Source organism: Dromiciops gliroides, chromosome 3 (assembly GCF_019393635.1).
Source record: "Dromiciops gliroides isolate mDroGli1 chromosome 3, mDroGli1.pri, whole genome shotgun sequence".
Lineage (NCBI taxonomy): Eukaryota > Metazoa > Chordata > Mammalia > Microbiotheria > Microbiotheriidae > Dromiciops > Dromiciops gliroides.
Window position 1 is genome coordinate 585937751 of NC_057863.1, and position 15478 is coordinate 585953228.

The 15478-nt window shown below is 51.3% G+C and overlaps 2 protein-coding genes across 2 annotated transcripts in view; both read right to left on the bottom strand.

Moving 5' to 3' along the window:
• Positions 1-2933: 2933 nt before the first annotated feature.
• On the bottom strand, positions 2934-8565 carry TPP1 (tripeptidyl peptidase 1). Its single transcript, XM_043992624.1, has 13 exons — positions 8465-8565; positions 8279-8362; positions 7729-7868; positions 6322-6472; positions 6080-6207; positions 5807-5991; positions 5481-5679; positions 5037-5225; positions 4686-4755; positions 4332-4452; positions 3996-4154; positions 3625-3750; positions 2934-3446 (listed from the first exon to the last, which is right to left on the bottom strand). Exons 1-13 carry the CDS (start codon positions 8479-8481, stop codon positions 3306-3308), a joined length of 1710 nt encoding a protein of 569 aa, XP_043848559.1. The 5' UTR covers positions 8482-8565; the 3' UTR covers positions 2934-3305.
• Positions 8566-9129: 564 nt separating this feature from the next.
• Positions 9130-15478, bottom strand: part of DCHS1 (dachsous cadherin-related 1) — an 83067-nt gene continuing 76718 nt past the window's right edge. Inside the window, exons 20-21 of the mRNA XM_043992623.1 lie at positions 13330-13468; positions 9130-12913 (exon numbers count right to left, since the gene is read on the bottom strand). Coding sequence (XP_043848558.1) covers positions 10287-12913; positions 13330-13468 — 2766 coding nt within the window. The 3' untranslated portion in view covers positions 9130-10286. The remainder of the gene's footprint in view (positions 12914-13329; positions 13469-15478) is intronic.

Here is a 15478-nt window from a genome sequence, read left to right on the forward strand (position 1 = left end):
TGGCGCAGTGGATAGAGCACCGGCCCTGGAATCAGGAGTACTTGAGTTCAAATGCGGCCTCAGACACTTGACACTTACTAGCTGTGTGACCCTGGGCAAGTCACTTAACCCCAATTGCCTCACCAAAAAAAAAAAAAAAAGAAAAGAAACGGTAACATGAATACATTTGGCATTAAGTATGCAGAAATTGTCAGTTCCCTCTATTTTAGTTCTCTCTCCAATAGCTAGTTACTCATTCTTCCTGTAACTCACTGCACTGCCCATCCAACTACATCTCTTAATCTGGGCTATGTCTACTCTATTTTTGCTTTTTTTCTTCGTGGATTTTTAGGCTGGTCCATTTTCAAGTGGCCAAAATTCCCTTTCTTCTAGGAAGCTAACCCTGAGGCCAGAGGCATTTTTTTTCTTCCTCCTTTGTGCCTAGGGGTGGCATTTCCCTTGACAGTATCTTCCCCTTAAGACCTGGTCCATATTCCCCTCTCACACACTGAAGGGTATTGTAGTGAAAACTGAAAGCAGTGGAAAAGTGTTGGACTTGCAATCCCAGGACTTGGTTCCAACATTAATCTAGCTGTTTGCACTTGAACAAGCAATGCTTATCTATTGGTGTTTTTATTATGCATATTGTTAAATATCCTTTATTTGTAAATTTTGCACATTACACTTTGACATATTACATCCAAACATTTTTTGCAAGTGGTTGTGTCCTTAGCAAAATCTTATGTTGAGCTCATCATTTCTGTACAATGATACTTTTTGCCACTATGGGCAGCTAGTAATAGTGAATAGAGCACTGGGCTTGAAATCAGGAAGACATCTTGAGTTCAAATCTGCCCTCAGACACTGGAGCTGTGTGACTCTAGGCAAGTCACTTAACCCTGTGTGCTTCAGTTTCCTCAACTGTAAAAAGAACTGGAAAAGAAAATGGAAAATACTCCAGTATCTTTTCCGAGAAAACCCCAAATGGGGTGGCGAAGAGTTGGCCACAACTGATCAACAATAACAATTTGTAAAAAACAAAAAACAAAAAACAAACCCTGCTCCTGACCTTTACAATGTTATTTGTAAAGTGTTGTAAATTATTGTAGGCTAGATGACTTGTCACAGACGTTGTAGACTTTGTTTTTTTAACTGTAATGGTTTTGTCATACAATATCAAATATTATAATTATCTACATTATACTACACTGCCCCTATATGAAATGATATTTAATAATTAATATCTTGGTGAGATTCAGATTTCTCCCTTCTTTGGAAGTCCTGACTCTCCCCCTCCCCCTCCCAATTCAGTTTTTTCCTTCTTGATGAGATTAAATTAACTTTCTTTTGATCTTGATCAGCCCATCCCAACCCAGTTTGTGTTCTTCTACTCAAGCATAGGTGAAGACAAATTCATTTGTCTAGATGGGAAGACTTCCCCTTCCAAGAAGGGGCCACTCAGCCCACCCATTGAAAAGGATATACATATTTTTAATTGATTGGCCAAGACTGGGGGTGGTCTGGTATTAGTCCTTCATTTTAATATAACCCACTCTTCTCTCCAAATTCCTTACCTGCTTTTGTTTAAAATGTATATAAACCCCTGCAGTCCGTTACCTGGTGTCTTATTCAGCAATAGGCTGGTTAGTATCCATGATCACGTTAAATTTTCTTCCCTACTTAATAAAACCTTTCTTTTTCACAGGCATTGTCTTTCTCTGATTTCCTTCCCTTTTTAGGAAGACAGGAATTTAAATCTCAAGAACTGGCCTTTGCTTTCTCCAGTCTTCCCCTTTGGGGAGAGATCTAAATTCCATTAAGAGAGCGTTGGCCGGGGCAGCTAGGTGGCGCAGTGGATAAAGCACCGGCCCTGGATTCAGGAGTTCCTGAGTTCAAATCCGGCCTCAGACACTTGACACTTATTAGCTGTGTGACCCTGGGCAAGTCACTTAACCCCCATTGCCCCGCAAAAAAAAAAAAAAAGAGAGAGAGAGAGAGCATTGGCCAGGGGCAGCTAGGTAGCACAGTAGATAGAACACTGGCCCTGGAGTCAGGAGGACCTGAGTTCAAATATGGCCTCAGACACTTAACACCAGCTGTGTGACCCTGGGCAAGTCACTTAAACCCAATTGCCTCACTGCCCCTCCCCCCCAAAATACCTGCAGTCCGTACTTCAAGGGGGTTCTGAGGCTTAAATGAGATAATTCAATGAGAGGGCTGCTAGGTGGCATAGTGGATAAAGCACTGGCCCTGGATTCAGGAGGACCCGAGTTCAAATCCGCCCTCAGACACTTGACGCTAGCTGTGCGACCCTGGGCAACTCACTCAACCCTCATTGCTCCACAAAAAAATAAAAAGGAGAGCATTGGCCCCAGTTTTACATCATTTATACTTGTACACTGCTCCTGCCTTCCCTTCCCACTAGTGCCTAGCCCAGTATTCTGCACAGATAAATTTTTTTAACTTCATTTACTGTTCACAGGGAGAAAGATGATTGCATGGGTGACACTTCTTCCTTCCATCCCACTTGCAATCAAGCTTAGCTCCAGCCTGCTCCAGCCAAGTTTTCTAAAAGCAAGGTAAAAGGTCACGGTATCTGGAGCCTTCCCCACCTATGTTCTATTTTCTCTCCTTGGGTTACCAGGCAGTAAAAATTCATGTGGAAATCTCAGCAAATGACAAGGAGGTAAGGATCAGGCTCTGTTCTTCCCTGGCACAGGTGTCCTTGCTTACAAGCCATTTTCCTCACTTTGAAAATTAAACTTCTCTTTAATTCCCGACTCTCTCGTCTTTAGCCTGCTCTGTTCAGCTCCAGTTTTTTATAGGTCAGAGGCTGGTTCCACACAATATGCAGGTCCATGGGTCAGAGTCCAGCCCTGCTCTCAGAAGACTAAGGAAACAATGCCCTCTCTGCCCCTCAAGCAGTTCAGAACGTGGTAGAGAACAAGAGCACACAAGAGCATGGGCTTTATTTTCGTGCAAATACAAACAGCAGTGGGCAGTGTGGAAGTGTATCTGTGGGAAAGGGAACACTCATGAAGAGATGAGGACATCTATACTGGCTCTGACTGCCTGGGGCATGTTTGGCTGCAATAGCCTGGCAGGGAAAATTGAAGAAATAGGAAGAATTAAGCCCTACAAATATTGGTAAGGGGTAGTGATGTTGATCAGTGCCTAGGGAAGTTATAAGATTAGTTGTTGCAGGAGTTGACTTAGTGGCCACAGCAAGAAAGAGAGATTGTCTGTGAGGGGAGGATCAAATAGCAGGACCAGCAGCAGGGTAGGGTCAGGGTGGCATCCTTCCAGAATAGGGTTAAGATCAAGTCTCAAGGGTCTAGCAGTGCTTTCAACAGGGCAGGATAGTTGGGGGTTCCCCAACCTGTGACTGGGTCCCAGCCAGGCTTGGAGCAGAACCCTTGACCCTGTACCTCTTCATCCAGGCAAGCCTCATGGCAGCCTTTAGTCACCTGTGGATAAAAGGGAAAGGGCTTTTATATCTGAGGGCCTGTCCAAACCCCCTCCCCGCAAATGCCTCATAACCCTCCCATATTCTCTACAAACGTCAGCCTCTCTGTCTCTCCCATTTCACCCCTTCATCTCTTCTCCCATTTACTCCAACCCCCTAAAACCCTCCCTGCAACTTACGTCAAACAGGCCACGGCCCTGCAGTGAGTAGAGTCGAGGGTTGAGGAAGCCAAGAGGAGGACGGCCTTTCAGGAGTCGCTGCTCATTCACTAAGGACAGGAGGCCCCCAAACACAGGGGTGGATGCCTGTGGAAGGAGGAAAGGGTGCATGTGAGCTAGAGCATAAGGAGTAGAGGAAGGCAGCATGCCTCTCTGCTTGGCAGGATTAGCAGCAGGGATAGTGTGCGGCCTGAGGAAGGAAAGGGTACGAAAGGATTAGTAGTGAGGGGACAGGAGAGGCCCCATGGGCTCTCAGTGAGGCACTGAATACTCAAAGCATGAGAACTGGGACAGGGGAAGGACCGGAGAAGACAGTGCTTGGAGGGACTCACCGAAGTGCCAGACACCCAGGGGATGGCTACACGGTTGCTAACTACCCAATAGCCATCCGAGAGTGCGGCCACATCAGGATAGGCCCGGCCGCTTGCATTGAAGTATTGGGACGGAGGCAGTTGGGTGGAAGAGCCCAAAAAGTGGGACACGGCTTCATCCTAAAGTGGAAAAGAGAACAGTCATGGGTCCTCTGAGCCCAGCCTGATTCTCCCTCTCAGGCCCAGATGCAATTATCTCTCTCAGACTAGGAATATTGGGAAGGGCCATGTCCTTCCTCAGGACTTAGGCCTGAGCTCTCCTGGAGCCTAGAAGGGACTAAGTTATCACTCTCACACCTGGTACTGAGGCCTTGGGAAGATGTTACTGAAGCCACCACCACTGATGTAGTCCACAATCTCTTCTGTAACCAGGAAGGGATTCCGGAAGGAGGTCCCACCCACTGTGGTAACATAGGGGCTGCAGACATAGAGGTCACAGGATTAGCATTTGGGGATTTAGGTCAGCAGAAGGGGTCAGGGCCCCAAGAATCATAGGTTAGCCAGTCCTACAGGTCCTAGGTTAGAAGGTCCCAGAGGTCACAGGTCAGGGGTCTCAAAATTCACCATTAAGAGAAGAGAGTATCTCAGTTTGGAGTTATAAGCTTGGGAAAGAAGTAGCTAAGTGATGGTGGGGAGGAGGGTCACTGTTACCTGGAGGCTGGGAAGCTGGGACGGAACAAGTGGCCCTTTGGGCCTGAGAAACAGCCGGCACCACTGTCCCCTAATAGAAGAAACAGGGACAGGCCAGGGGTCAGTTTCTTAAGTCAGGAATTTGGAAAAGAGAGGAAAAATGAGGATTTCCTTGAAGAGGCTTAGGGGAAGTTAGGGATGAGGAAAAGAAAGGTCATTGGGTTGGGAAGAGATGGGAAATCCTGGCTGGGGTAGGAAATCAGGGTTAAGGACCAGGGTAGGAATCAATTCTATTGGATCATAGGGGTTGGGGGAAGAACGGGGCAGGTCATTGGGTCTTATATCAGAATCAGGGGTCCTAAGCACCAATACCGGAGGCAAAGAGCAGAGTGAGGCCTCGGGCAGCAGCCTTCATGAGCTCAGTGTTGACACGGTGAAGGTAGGCGGTACTGAGTGAGTCTTCATCATCCCCATAGCTCACAGTGTGTACCAAAGGTAATGAAGACTCGTTACTGAGCAGGAGGAGCCACTGCAAGAAAGGCTCCTGGGTCTCATGTCGGCCTGAGGGTCAGACATACCAAGGTCACTCTCTCTACCCTTAGATGGGGGAGCCAAACATGCCAGGGTCACCTTTCTCCCTTATGCCTATGCTGGGGGCTGGCCAACCACACTAGTTACCTTTCATCCTCCAAAGAAGGAAGGGTTCCTTAGGTTTGAAGAGTTTCTAGGGGGGATCTGTTAGGCTCGATTTTTGAGGGTTCCGAGGATTCTCGAGTTTTGAATCCCTGAGTTTGGGGAGGAGGGGGGATGGCCTACCGGGGCTGCTGTAGACCCAGGTGGAGATGTTGGCTCCAGCACTCATGAGGTACTGCACATCTAGACTGGCTTCCAGACCAGCTCGGCCATGCCCCTGCTGCCCAACCACTCGACTGACAGAATCTTTGTGAGGGAAGCTCTTTCCAAAGAGTTTCATGAACTCTTCAAGATCAGCATTATGGAAGTACTGCTCCAGGAACTAGATGGGAAGCAGGAGTAGAATAATAGAGGGAAAAGGTCACAGTCAGCTGGGTAACATAGGGAGAAATTAATTTTTCTTCTCAGTGGAGTATGTGCTCTATGTCACATATGGGAGAGGGGCTCACCTGGGCACAAGCCTGGCTATTGTTGGGAGACCCAGAGCCTACATCTTGTGCAGTCAAGTTGTATCTCTCACGAATCACAGCTGGAGTCACCCCCAAGTGCACACCTAGGGAGTCCTCCAGCTCCAGCCGTGGTCCTGGCCGTTGCTGTAGGGAAGATGCTCGAGGGAATCGGTGCAGTCCACCCACTGTGCATTGGGAGGAAGAAGAGTTAGCTTCTAGGGAGGACCCCATTTCCCTCCCTTCCCGACGTCCAATCTCCCCCAAACCAATTACCAAAATCCACATGGGCAGCCAGGACCCCAGGGAGGCTGTATGGGCGTGGGGACCTCACAACACGGCCTCCCCCCAGTCTCCCAACAAAGCGATGGAACTCTGCCCCAGAAAGGAGCTGCTCTGCTTGCCTGGAGATAAGAAGCCATAAAGATGGGAGTCAGAGATGACTAGAAGTAGGAGTGTGGGGAGAACCTTTACAGCCCCTTATCCCTCCTTCATTAGGCAGTTAGTCCCCCACTCACTGGACGGTCATCTGGCAGGTCAGGAAGTCCTCTGTGATCACTGTCTGGCAATCCTGGGCTCCCGCTGCTAGCAGCCATTTGTGTACAGTGCTAAGAGTGAGTGCTGATGGCCTCACCAGGGTAGCTACATCTGCCAGAGAGAGGTACTTCCCTGGTGGGAAGAGGGGGAGGGTAGATTGAAAGAATCATTGCTCTCTTCAGGAAACCTCTCACCAGCACAGGAGTTGGGAGCTCAGCCCCAGCTTTCAAGATCCTTGAGGGATGTTGGCTCATCACAGATCTCCTCACTTAGCTGGTGTTTTTTTTTTTTTTTTTGGGGGGGGGCAATGAGAGTTAAGTGACTTGCCCAGGGTCACACTGCTAGTAAGTGTCAAGTGTCTGAGGCAGGCTTTGAACTCAGGTCCTCCTGAATCCAGGACCAGTGCTCTATCCACTGTGCCACCTAGCTGCCCCTGGGCTGGTGATTTTTATTCTTTCCATTCACTAAGCTTTGTCATCACAATTCTTTTCTAGGACACCAAATCCAGTGCTCTTTTCCATGCTACTACACTCTACTCCAGCCAAGCAGGACTATCAAGTCACTCATATTTTTGTACCTTTGCTCATGATGTGCTTTTTCTGGAATGTGTAACCTTCCTTCCCCATACCCTCAAATTGCTGTCAAAATCCTACCCTACCCACTCTTTTTGTGTGTGTGTTTTGTTTTGTGGGGCAATGAGGGTTAAGTGACTTGCCCAGGGTCACACAGCTAGTGAGTGTCAAGTGTCTGAGGCCAGATTTCAACTCAGGTCCTCCTGAATCCAGGGCCAGTGCTCTATCCACTGTGCCACCTAGCTGCCTCCCTACCCATTCTTTATGGTATATCTCAAAGACCACCACTTCCAAAGAGTTTTCCCTGGTTTCACTCAGCCAGAGTTTGGAAATAGGGGACTGACGCTAAGGGCAGAGGTTGGGGCTGGATTTATAAGCTTGGGAATCACCTGCATATAAGTAGAACACCGTAAAAGATTGGTCAGGGGATTCAAGTTAAAGACAGAGAAAGGGGCTGTCCAGAGAGACAGGGAGAGAACTAATAGACAAGTCTCCCTAAAACCAATGGAGTAGAATATTCCAGGAAACAGTTTGGTTACCAGCTTCAAAAACTGCATTTTCCAAGAAAGAGAAAGAGACAAAAGCCCACTGGGTTTAGTACAATTGTGTGTTATGGGAGGCAGGGGGGGAGTGAGGGGGTAGGTGAGAGCCCCTGGCATGGGAGAAAGAAGGGATTAATTAATATGCAGCCTATACTACCCTGTGAGGGCCCATTCACCCACTCCATATATTCAGCCCTTGGGCACGGGAGATCCTCCCTCCAGTAAGTACTCATGTGCGCACACCGCACTGTCCCCCCCTCCCCCCCACACACACCGTAACTGGGGGAGCCAGGGTCGGACACATCCTGCACCAGCTTCTGCAATTGCTGCAGGTTCTGCTGCCTCAGAGCGAAAGTCAGGCTCAGTGATTCATTAGGACTCACACGGCCAAGGGACACCCACCCTGGCGGCGGCCTGGGGACATGGGGGAAGAAGTGTGCGAAACTGCAGTTTAGCTTCTGTTTTAGAGGCTCGTACCAGCCTTGGGGTGATGGGAGAAAGGGGACTACGAATGTTGGGGCCGAGGCTTCGCACCAAGGGCTGCTGGGGAATTGGGGGGGGTGGAGGGAGAGGGAAAAGGCAGTGGAAGTTGGGAGTCAAGGATCCATCGCTAGGAAGCGTCTGATGGGAGAATTGTGGAGAGGAGGGGTGGGGATTTGGGGAAGGGTTACGGGGGGTGGGGGGGTGGGGGTGCTACTCGCGGAAATAACAAGAATTCTCCTTATAGTACTTTCCCCAAATCAACCACATGGAAGAAGCGGGTAATCTAAGAGTTGGTGTGGGGGGAGCAGGGAAGCTGGACGAAGCTAGGGGCGAGCACTCACAGGAAGGGCTGGTCAGGCTCTGGACCAAGGCCTCGGGCACAGACACACAAGGCGACGAGCAGCAGCAGCAGGGGCCCGGGGACGCTGCGGAACACGGGGGGAGGGGAGGGCAGATGAGCTGGGCCGGGAACACCCAAGAAAGAACCCGGTCCCGAGCCCCCGCCCGGCCCCTGGCCCCGGGCTTACCAAACCTCTGGCCCCATGGCCGGCACTTGGAAATAGAAAGAACTCAGGTTCAGCGTGGGAACTTTCCCAGGTATATGGGCGGGGCGGGGTGGGGGACGGGCCAGGGGAACCCCGCCTCACCACAGACACGCGCAAACCCCGTGCCTGGGCGGGTCCTCACAAACAGAATCAGACGGCCACCCCAACCCCCACCCCGTGCGTATGGCCGCTCCGCACCCACGTACGCGCACCAACAGGCACAACACCCCCAAACAAAGGGAGGCAGCTCCAGGTACAAACAGTCTCTTTATTAAGGCTCCGGAGTGAGAGTATTTGGCACTTTGGGTCTGGGTACGAGGGCAGCGTGAGCTCCCCCTCACCCAATAAATAAGGATCCGGGGCCTTGAGGGGGGATTCTGGGAGCAGCAGAGCCCCCAGGGCAAAGCCCCTGCCCTGAGCTCTCCAGGGCTGGGGTCCCGAAGTCTTACCCCTGCAGAGTCCCCATTCTCCGAGTCCCCAGGACAGAACTCCTCTAAGCCCCTTTCAGAATCCACCCCCAACCCTGGACTATACCCAGGGCAGAGTTCCTACTCTTGTTTACTCTTCCAAGGACAGTGTCCCCTCAGTTTACCTCTTCCCGAGGGAGGCTTCCTCCTCCTCCTCCCGCCCCCCCCCCACCTGCCCCATTCTATCCCCCCCAGTTCTTAGCTGAGTTCCCACTGACAGCCTCCTTTCCACTCGCTTGAGAACCCCTGGGGACCCAGCCTGGTCTGCTCCTTCCTCTCCTGGGCTCAGGGAGACCAGCCTTGAAAACATCAGGGCTCAAAGAAGTAAGCCCCCTGCCTGGGAGTGGGGGTGTGGGGAGTGGAGGGACAGTACAGGTGCTGGTAGGAACCGAGGCAAAGAAAAGAGGGACCTAAGAGGCAGATTCTGGTAAATATATTGCCCTGCTCAGTTCTGGAGTTTTGTAAGATGGGAAAACCAGCACAGCACTGGTTTGGGGAGATGTAGGCAAAGGGAGGAAAAGGCAGTTTGGGGAGATAGAAGGACACAAGTGTTGTTCCTGAGTCAGTTCGCAAGGGAAGAGGATGGTCACTGACCCAGGTCCGGTTTGGGGAGGTAAACTGAAGGCCAGGATTGTCTGCTTTCTGGTAGGAGAAGGCTCCAAACAGGCTAGATGAAGTGTCTGACCATCTGGGAAGAGGGTTAGAGATTGGATGAAGACTGGGAGGATTCCTAGCCAAGGATGTCTGGTGCCAGATCTCAGAGCTGGTAGATCTGGGGAATGTGTTTGTGTCTATGTTGGGCTTCAGGTTGAAGATGGGAGATCTAAGAAAAGGGCGTGGTCAAGAAGGTATACATACTGGTGTAAACTTTGGGCTCTGGGGGAATATATATGATAAGCCCAGGTCAGAGGAACAAAGATTGGAACCCTGGGGACCTGGGATATGCATATACTGATTCCTGGAGACCAGGGGATGTAAGCTGGGCCTTTGTATATGCTGGGCCTCAAGAGTTGTATATGCTAGGGCCTGTAGGCAGGGTATATATATACTGGGCCTGGGCCCCAAGGGATATATATGCCGAGCCCTGGGGGAATCTAGGCTGGGCCTGTTAGGGCCCCTCTGTCAGGGTTGGTGACTGAATTTATTGTCTAGGAGGGGGTATCTCTGGGGAGCCAGATAGTATCCCCACCAGGGGGAATCAGTGGACCCTGGAGTAATTCCTTCCCCCAACCTAGTGATGAGAGGAGATGGAACTGGGGAAAGGCCTCTAGGGGACAGGCCACTGGGCTTATCCTGTGTCCTCATGACTATGCAGAGGGCCCTGGGAGCTTTCCAGTCTAGATATGTAGCTCTGCCTCATCAGGGGCCTCCAGGCCAGGCTCTGCACTCAGAGCTGAGGCAGAGGGTCCTTGTGCCACCCCAAAGGGGGAGACAACGGGGGAGCGGGCAGCCAACGGTGACAGTGAAGGTGAAAAACTGGGAGACATGGCAGCTGAGGACAGGGATCCTTCATGGCTAATGGGGGAGCGGTGGGTGGGCAGGAAGGGACCACGGACTCCTGGGCCTGAAGAGGAGCTAGCTGGCTTAGGGGGTACAGACTTAGCCCCAGGGTGAGCCACGGCAGTAATGAGGGGGGGTGGGTCAATGCGGGGCGCAGGCGGGCAGGGCCGTGCCTCGTCCTTGAGCCGAGCAATCTCAGTGAAGACACTGGCGAGCGGCTGGAACTGGGGACACCAGCTCAGCAGGTAGTCCCAGTTGTAGCTTCCCCGGAGCTCCTCTTCGCCCGCCACGATGGCTGTCAGTGCCCCTGCTACACAGGGTTTGCCATCAGCTGGGAAACCATAGTCTCCAGGAGGAGCAGGGCTCAGGCCACAGCCCCCTAGGAAGGCCCCAGCAGCGCTGGCAGCTGGTGGGCCCTCCTCTCGATAGAGCCCTGGGCCAGGACCGGGGAGCAGCAGCCCAGCTTTTCGGCCCTTGTACCAGGCATCGGGTGGTGGCGGCTCACAAGATGTATCACTCAGTCCATCAGCGTCAGCGTCCTGCTGGATACCAGAGTCAGGGCCACGGGCAGCCAATGAAGAAGCAACGCTGGCCACTCTGGGGAACTCATTGATCATCCGTATCTCATCGTCTTCGGCTGCCTCCGCAGAACCACGCCCGCTGGAGTGGGAAGGGTCCAGGGAGCCACCACGGGGGTAAGGACCTCCTGTACTAGGCCCACCGTATCCAGGTAGTGTCTGGTGGTAAAGGTGTTCAGAATGTGGGGGGCTGGGGGCATCCCGGCCTGGTTTTTGCAGGGAGCTGGTGCTAAGGGGGGCAGGTGGAAGAGTGGGCCCTGGGGCTGCCTCCGCCTTGTGAGCACGGGCACGTACCAGCCCCAACACCAAGGCTGCTAGTGCCAGTACCACCACCACACCCAGCGAGGCTGCCACAGCACCCACCAACAGCAGGTTGAGGTCAGGTGCTAAGCCTAGAGCTGTGTGGGTTATGTCCACAGTGACAGGTACTGCGGCGCTTCGGGCTCCAGGCAAGGGCCCTCGAGCCACCACCTCAAGCTGTAACTCTCGAGGTGCTTCCCTCCTTGCCCGACCCCCTCCCCCAGCTTCGCTGGTCCCTGTGCCTGGGGCCTGGCTGTCCACTCGAAGGTACAGAGCACCTGTGGTCTGGTTGATCCCAAAATATGGGGAGGGAGCAGAAAGGGAGTACAGGACCACACCATCAGCACCTCCATCCTCATCTGTGGCCACTACATGGCCTAGACTGTAGCCCCGCCGAGCACCCTCCGGCACCTGAAAGTGGAATGAAGGTGCTAGGAAGACAGGATCATATTCATCTTCACCAGTGACTAGCACAGACAAGGTGACTGAAGCTGAGAGGTTCCCTGCATCTGCTGCGCCCACAAGCAACCGGAAGCTACGGGTATGCTCATAGTCAAAAGGCACTCTTGCCCGAAGTTCACCTGATGAACCATTCAGTGCAAACATGTCCCAGTGTGTGGACCCCAGTCCTGGTCCTAATCCTGGCTCTAGTAGCGTGTAGTGGAGACGCCCAAAGGCCCCAGTATCCTTATCCAGGGCGTGGAGTGTGGTCACCAGTGTTCCTGGAGGCTGGTTCTCAGGCAAGCTAGCACTCAAGGTAAGCAAGGGAAAGGCAGGCCCATGCTCGTTAACATCTTGGACCTCCACAGTAACTGGCACCAGTGCAAAGTGGGCTCCGGGGGGGTCAGCTGCCTCAACCACCAGTTGATGCTGTGCCTGGGCTTCTCGGTCTAGCTGTCGTGCCAGCCGGAGGACACCTGAGCTTTCATCTAGCTCAAAGAGGTGTACAGGGTCACCAGAGCTGATTGTGAAGTGAACCAGACCATGGGGTCCAGGATCAGCATCAGAGGCTGCTACACGCAGTAACTCAGTGCCTACAGGGGTGTCCTCTGGCACAGCCACACGGTAATGGGGCTGGGCAAAGACAGGCGGATTGTCATTGACATCTTGCACAGTGATGACAACGAGGACACTTGTGCTTCGTGGAGGCTTCCCTCTATCTGCTGCACACACAGTCAAATTATACTCAGTGACACTCTCAAAGTCCAGTGGCTCAAGCAATACAAGGCAGCCCAAAGCCTGTGGGTCAGACCCACCCTCTGCCAGGTGCCTTTCCAACTGGAAGGCTTGACCACGGTTGCCACTGATGATAGTATAATCCAGTGTAGCATGGAGTCGGCTTTGGTCGGCATCTGTAGCTTCTAGGACTAAAACCGTGGAGCCTGGTGGGAGGTCCTCAGAAACAGTGATGTGGTAGTGGGGCTGGACAAAGCTTGGAGTGTAATCATTCTCATCCTGCAGCTGAATATGTACTGTGGCCTGTGCTGTCCGCCCTGGGACCCCATGATCTCGTGCTTCCAGCACCATGTCCATTGTGCCCAGACCTCCTGAGCTCAGAGAGGCTGCTTGAGTCATGAACAGGGTCCCTAAAGAGGGGAATATGGGTATTAGCAGGAAGAAGGGGAGTGCAGGGACGGGGGGACTCAAATTGGGAGTGGAAGGAAGCCAGTGGTCAGGATATGGCTGGGGGGAAGTAAGTAGGTGAGGACGAAACAGGCTGGAGAGAGTAGGGTGAGGGGTGAAGGCTGGACCAGGCCAGCAGGGGCACAAACATAATATTGTAGTTCTTTATGCTATCCCCCCATTATACTGAGCTCCATGAGGGCAGGAATCAACTTCATATCTTTCCCAGTGCACATAACAATTGCGTATTATATATTTGATTAATGTATGAGTGAATAAAAATGGGGCAGGGGAAAACTGGAGAAGAGATAGGAGTCCATGGAGGAAAGGCAGGGAGCGAGGAGGGAACTAGGGAATGAGGTGGGGAGGGAAGTGGCACCATTGCTGGGGTCGATGTCAAAGCCCTCTGAGGTGGACACCAGGTGGTAGGAGATGCGGCCATTGTCCCCAGAATCAAGGTCAGTGGCAGAGATGGTGAGGATTGCACTGCCTGGAGTCGTGTGCTCTGGCAGAGTCACCTGGGGAGAAAGGATGGGTGTGAGCTTGACTCTGGGAGCAGCCTGGTCCTCTTCGTGCGCTGAGCTTCTTCCTAACTTTCTACCTACCCTAGGCTTGGGAGCCATGGCTAAGGCTCCCTAGATGGGGATGAGAGAGGGCTGGAGCAGCCCACCTGCCTGATAGTGGACTGACTGGGTGCGTAAGGTTTGATGAAGGCAATGTGCAAGAAAGGAAATGACCATCGCATCTTTGGGACAGTCATTGCTAAGATTTCAAGGGACTCTAGGGTTTTTCCCAGGATGTTAACAACTAGGGACTATACTTCTCCATCCCTATACCACTTAATCTTCTGTGGGCCTTGTGCCCCAAAAGAGGGAGCCATGAGGGTCCTACTCCTCTTGTGGACCCTGCCTTGCCCCCTAGCCCTTTCCTGCTTCACTGCCAGGTCCCAAGCCCTTGACTCTGCCCTCCTCCCAGGCTGCCTGGTACAGCTGTCCCAAGAGCATTCTCCTCCTAGGGCTGTCAGTGCTCCTATTCTGAGCTCAACTGTGCTATTGAGGCCTCTGTCAGCCTATCATTTCCCACATCTGTCAGACTTTGGGCTCCCCAACAAAGATGTCTGAGAAAATGGACATCTTTTATATCTTACTAGTTGCCTGTGCGTTTACTATGTGTAAGTGTGCTGTGTTTACCCATGTGTTCCCTTAACTGTCTTGTCTCTTTGGAGGTCTTGAGGTGGGGGTTACTTAGCCCGTTAACTTGGGGCAGATGAATTTATGAATGCTGCCCCACCCTGGTAAAGAGATTACCGATACGTTCCTGTATTCATTAGGCTTTTGGCACCGATTTGTGGCTATGATTCCCTAGAGAGGTAGTCTGCTGGGCAGGTTTTAGATTATTCTTACCTTCCCATATAATAAATGGCTAACATTTGTATAGTGCTTACTATGCGCTGGGCACTATGCTAAGCCCTTTACAAGTATTTCATCTGATCCTCACAACAACCCTGGGAGGTAGGTGCTATTGTTTCCATTTTACAGATAAGGAAACTGAAACAGGTAGAGGTTAAGTGACTTGTTCAAGGTTACACAGCTAGTCTGTATTTGAACTCAGGTCTTCCTGACTCTAACCGCAGCACCGTATCCGATGCACCACCAGCTGCCATGGTTAAGTCATTCTCTGTTTAGTCCAGAACAGGGGCAAACAACAGGGGTTAGCTAAAGGGTGGTGTCCCATGTTACACCGCTGACTCACAATGAACTTCAGTTCACTAAAACACCCAGTTTTTTGTATGAAAATTATTTCCTAGCTATGTCATTCCATCCTGAACTCTTGCAGTTGATTTTATGAATCCAAGTGAAGGAGTTAATAGTTATTGCTGTTTAAATTTTTATTCTTATATTTCTCCTATTGTTCTGGCCTATAAAGGTTATTTTGGATCCTGACTCGGTCATCCAATATACTGGTTATCTCTCCCAGTTTCAAGTCATCCACAGATTTCATTATGTCATCTATGGATAGCTTACAACTTTGGCCTGGAACTTTTCCTCTGACTACCTAAGACAGGTTTTTATTTAACTTCCAACTGGTTGTGTTTATAGAGAGTTCCAAAGAGTAGTTATTGAAGGTCTTCAATGACTCCTAATGGAAAGAAATGGCAAAGTAGTGGATGTGAGGAAGTAGGTCAGGGACAGGATGAGAACAGCATCTTCCAGCAGATGAATCTAGGGCCTGAGATAAAAGAAGGTAGCCCTAATGGATTAGTTCTTGTAGAACTTGGACAATCCATTTGGTTTGAATTGACCTATGGAAGTCTGCAATAGCCATACTAGAACCAACCCAATATTGTTTGTATATGGGATGTCCTTAACTTCTGTCCTTGGGGCCGTTGCCTATGTTATAATTGATGAACCCACTATTCTGTCACCCCCTTGCTGCCAACTTCCAAACCTAGGAAGCTGGAAGAGGCCTGGCCTCAGCTTCTCTGAAAAACAACATCCGTGAGAGGGAGGCTTTGTTTATGCTTCAGG

Coding starts and splice junctions, on each gene's coding strand:
- TPP1 (XM_043992624.1), bottom strand. Junction 6,208..6,321: donor ACCTGCCAGATGACCGTCCA/GTGAGTGGGGGA, acceptor TCTTATCTCCAG/GCAAGCAGAGCAGCTCCTTT. Junction 5,992..6,079: donor GGCTGCCCATGTGGATTTTG/GTAATTGGTTTG, acceptor CCCAATGCACAG/TGGGTGGACTGCACCGATTC.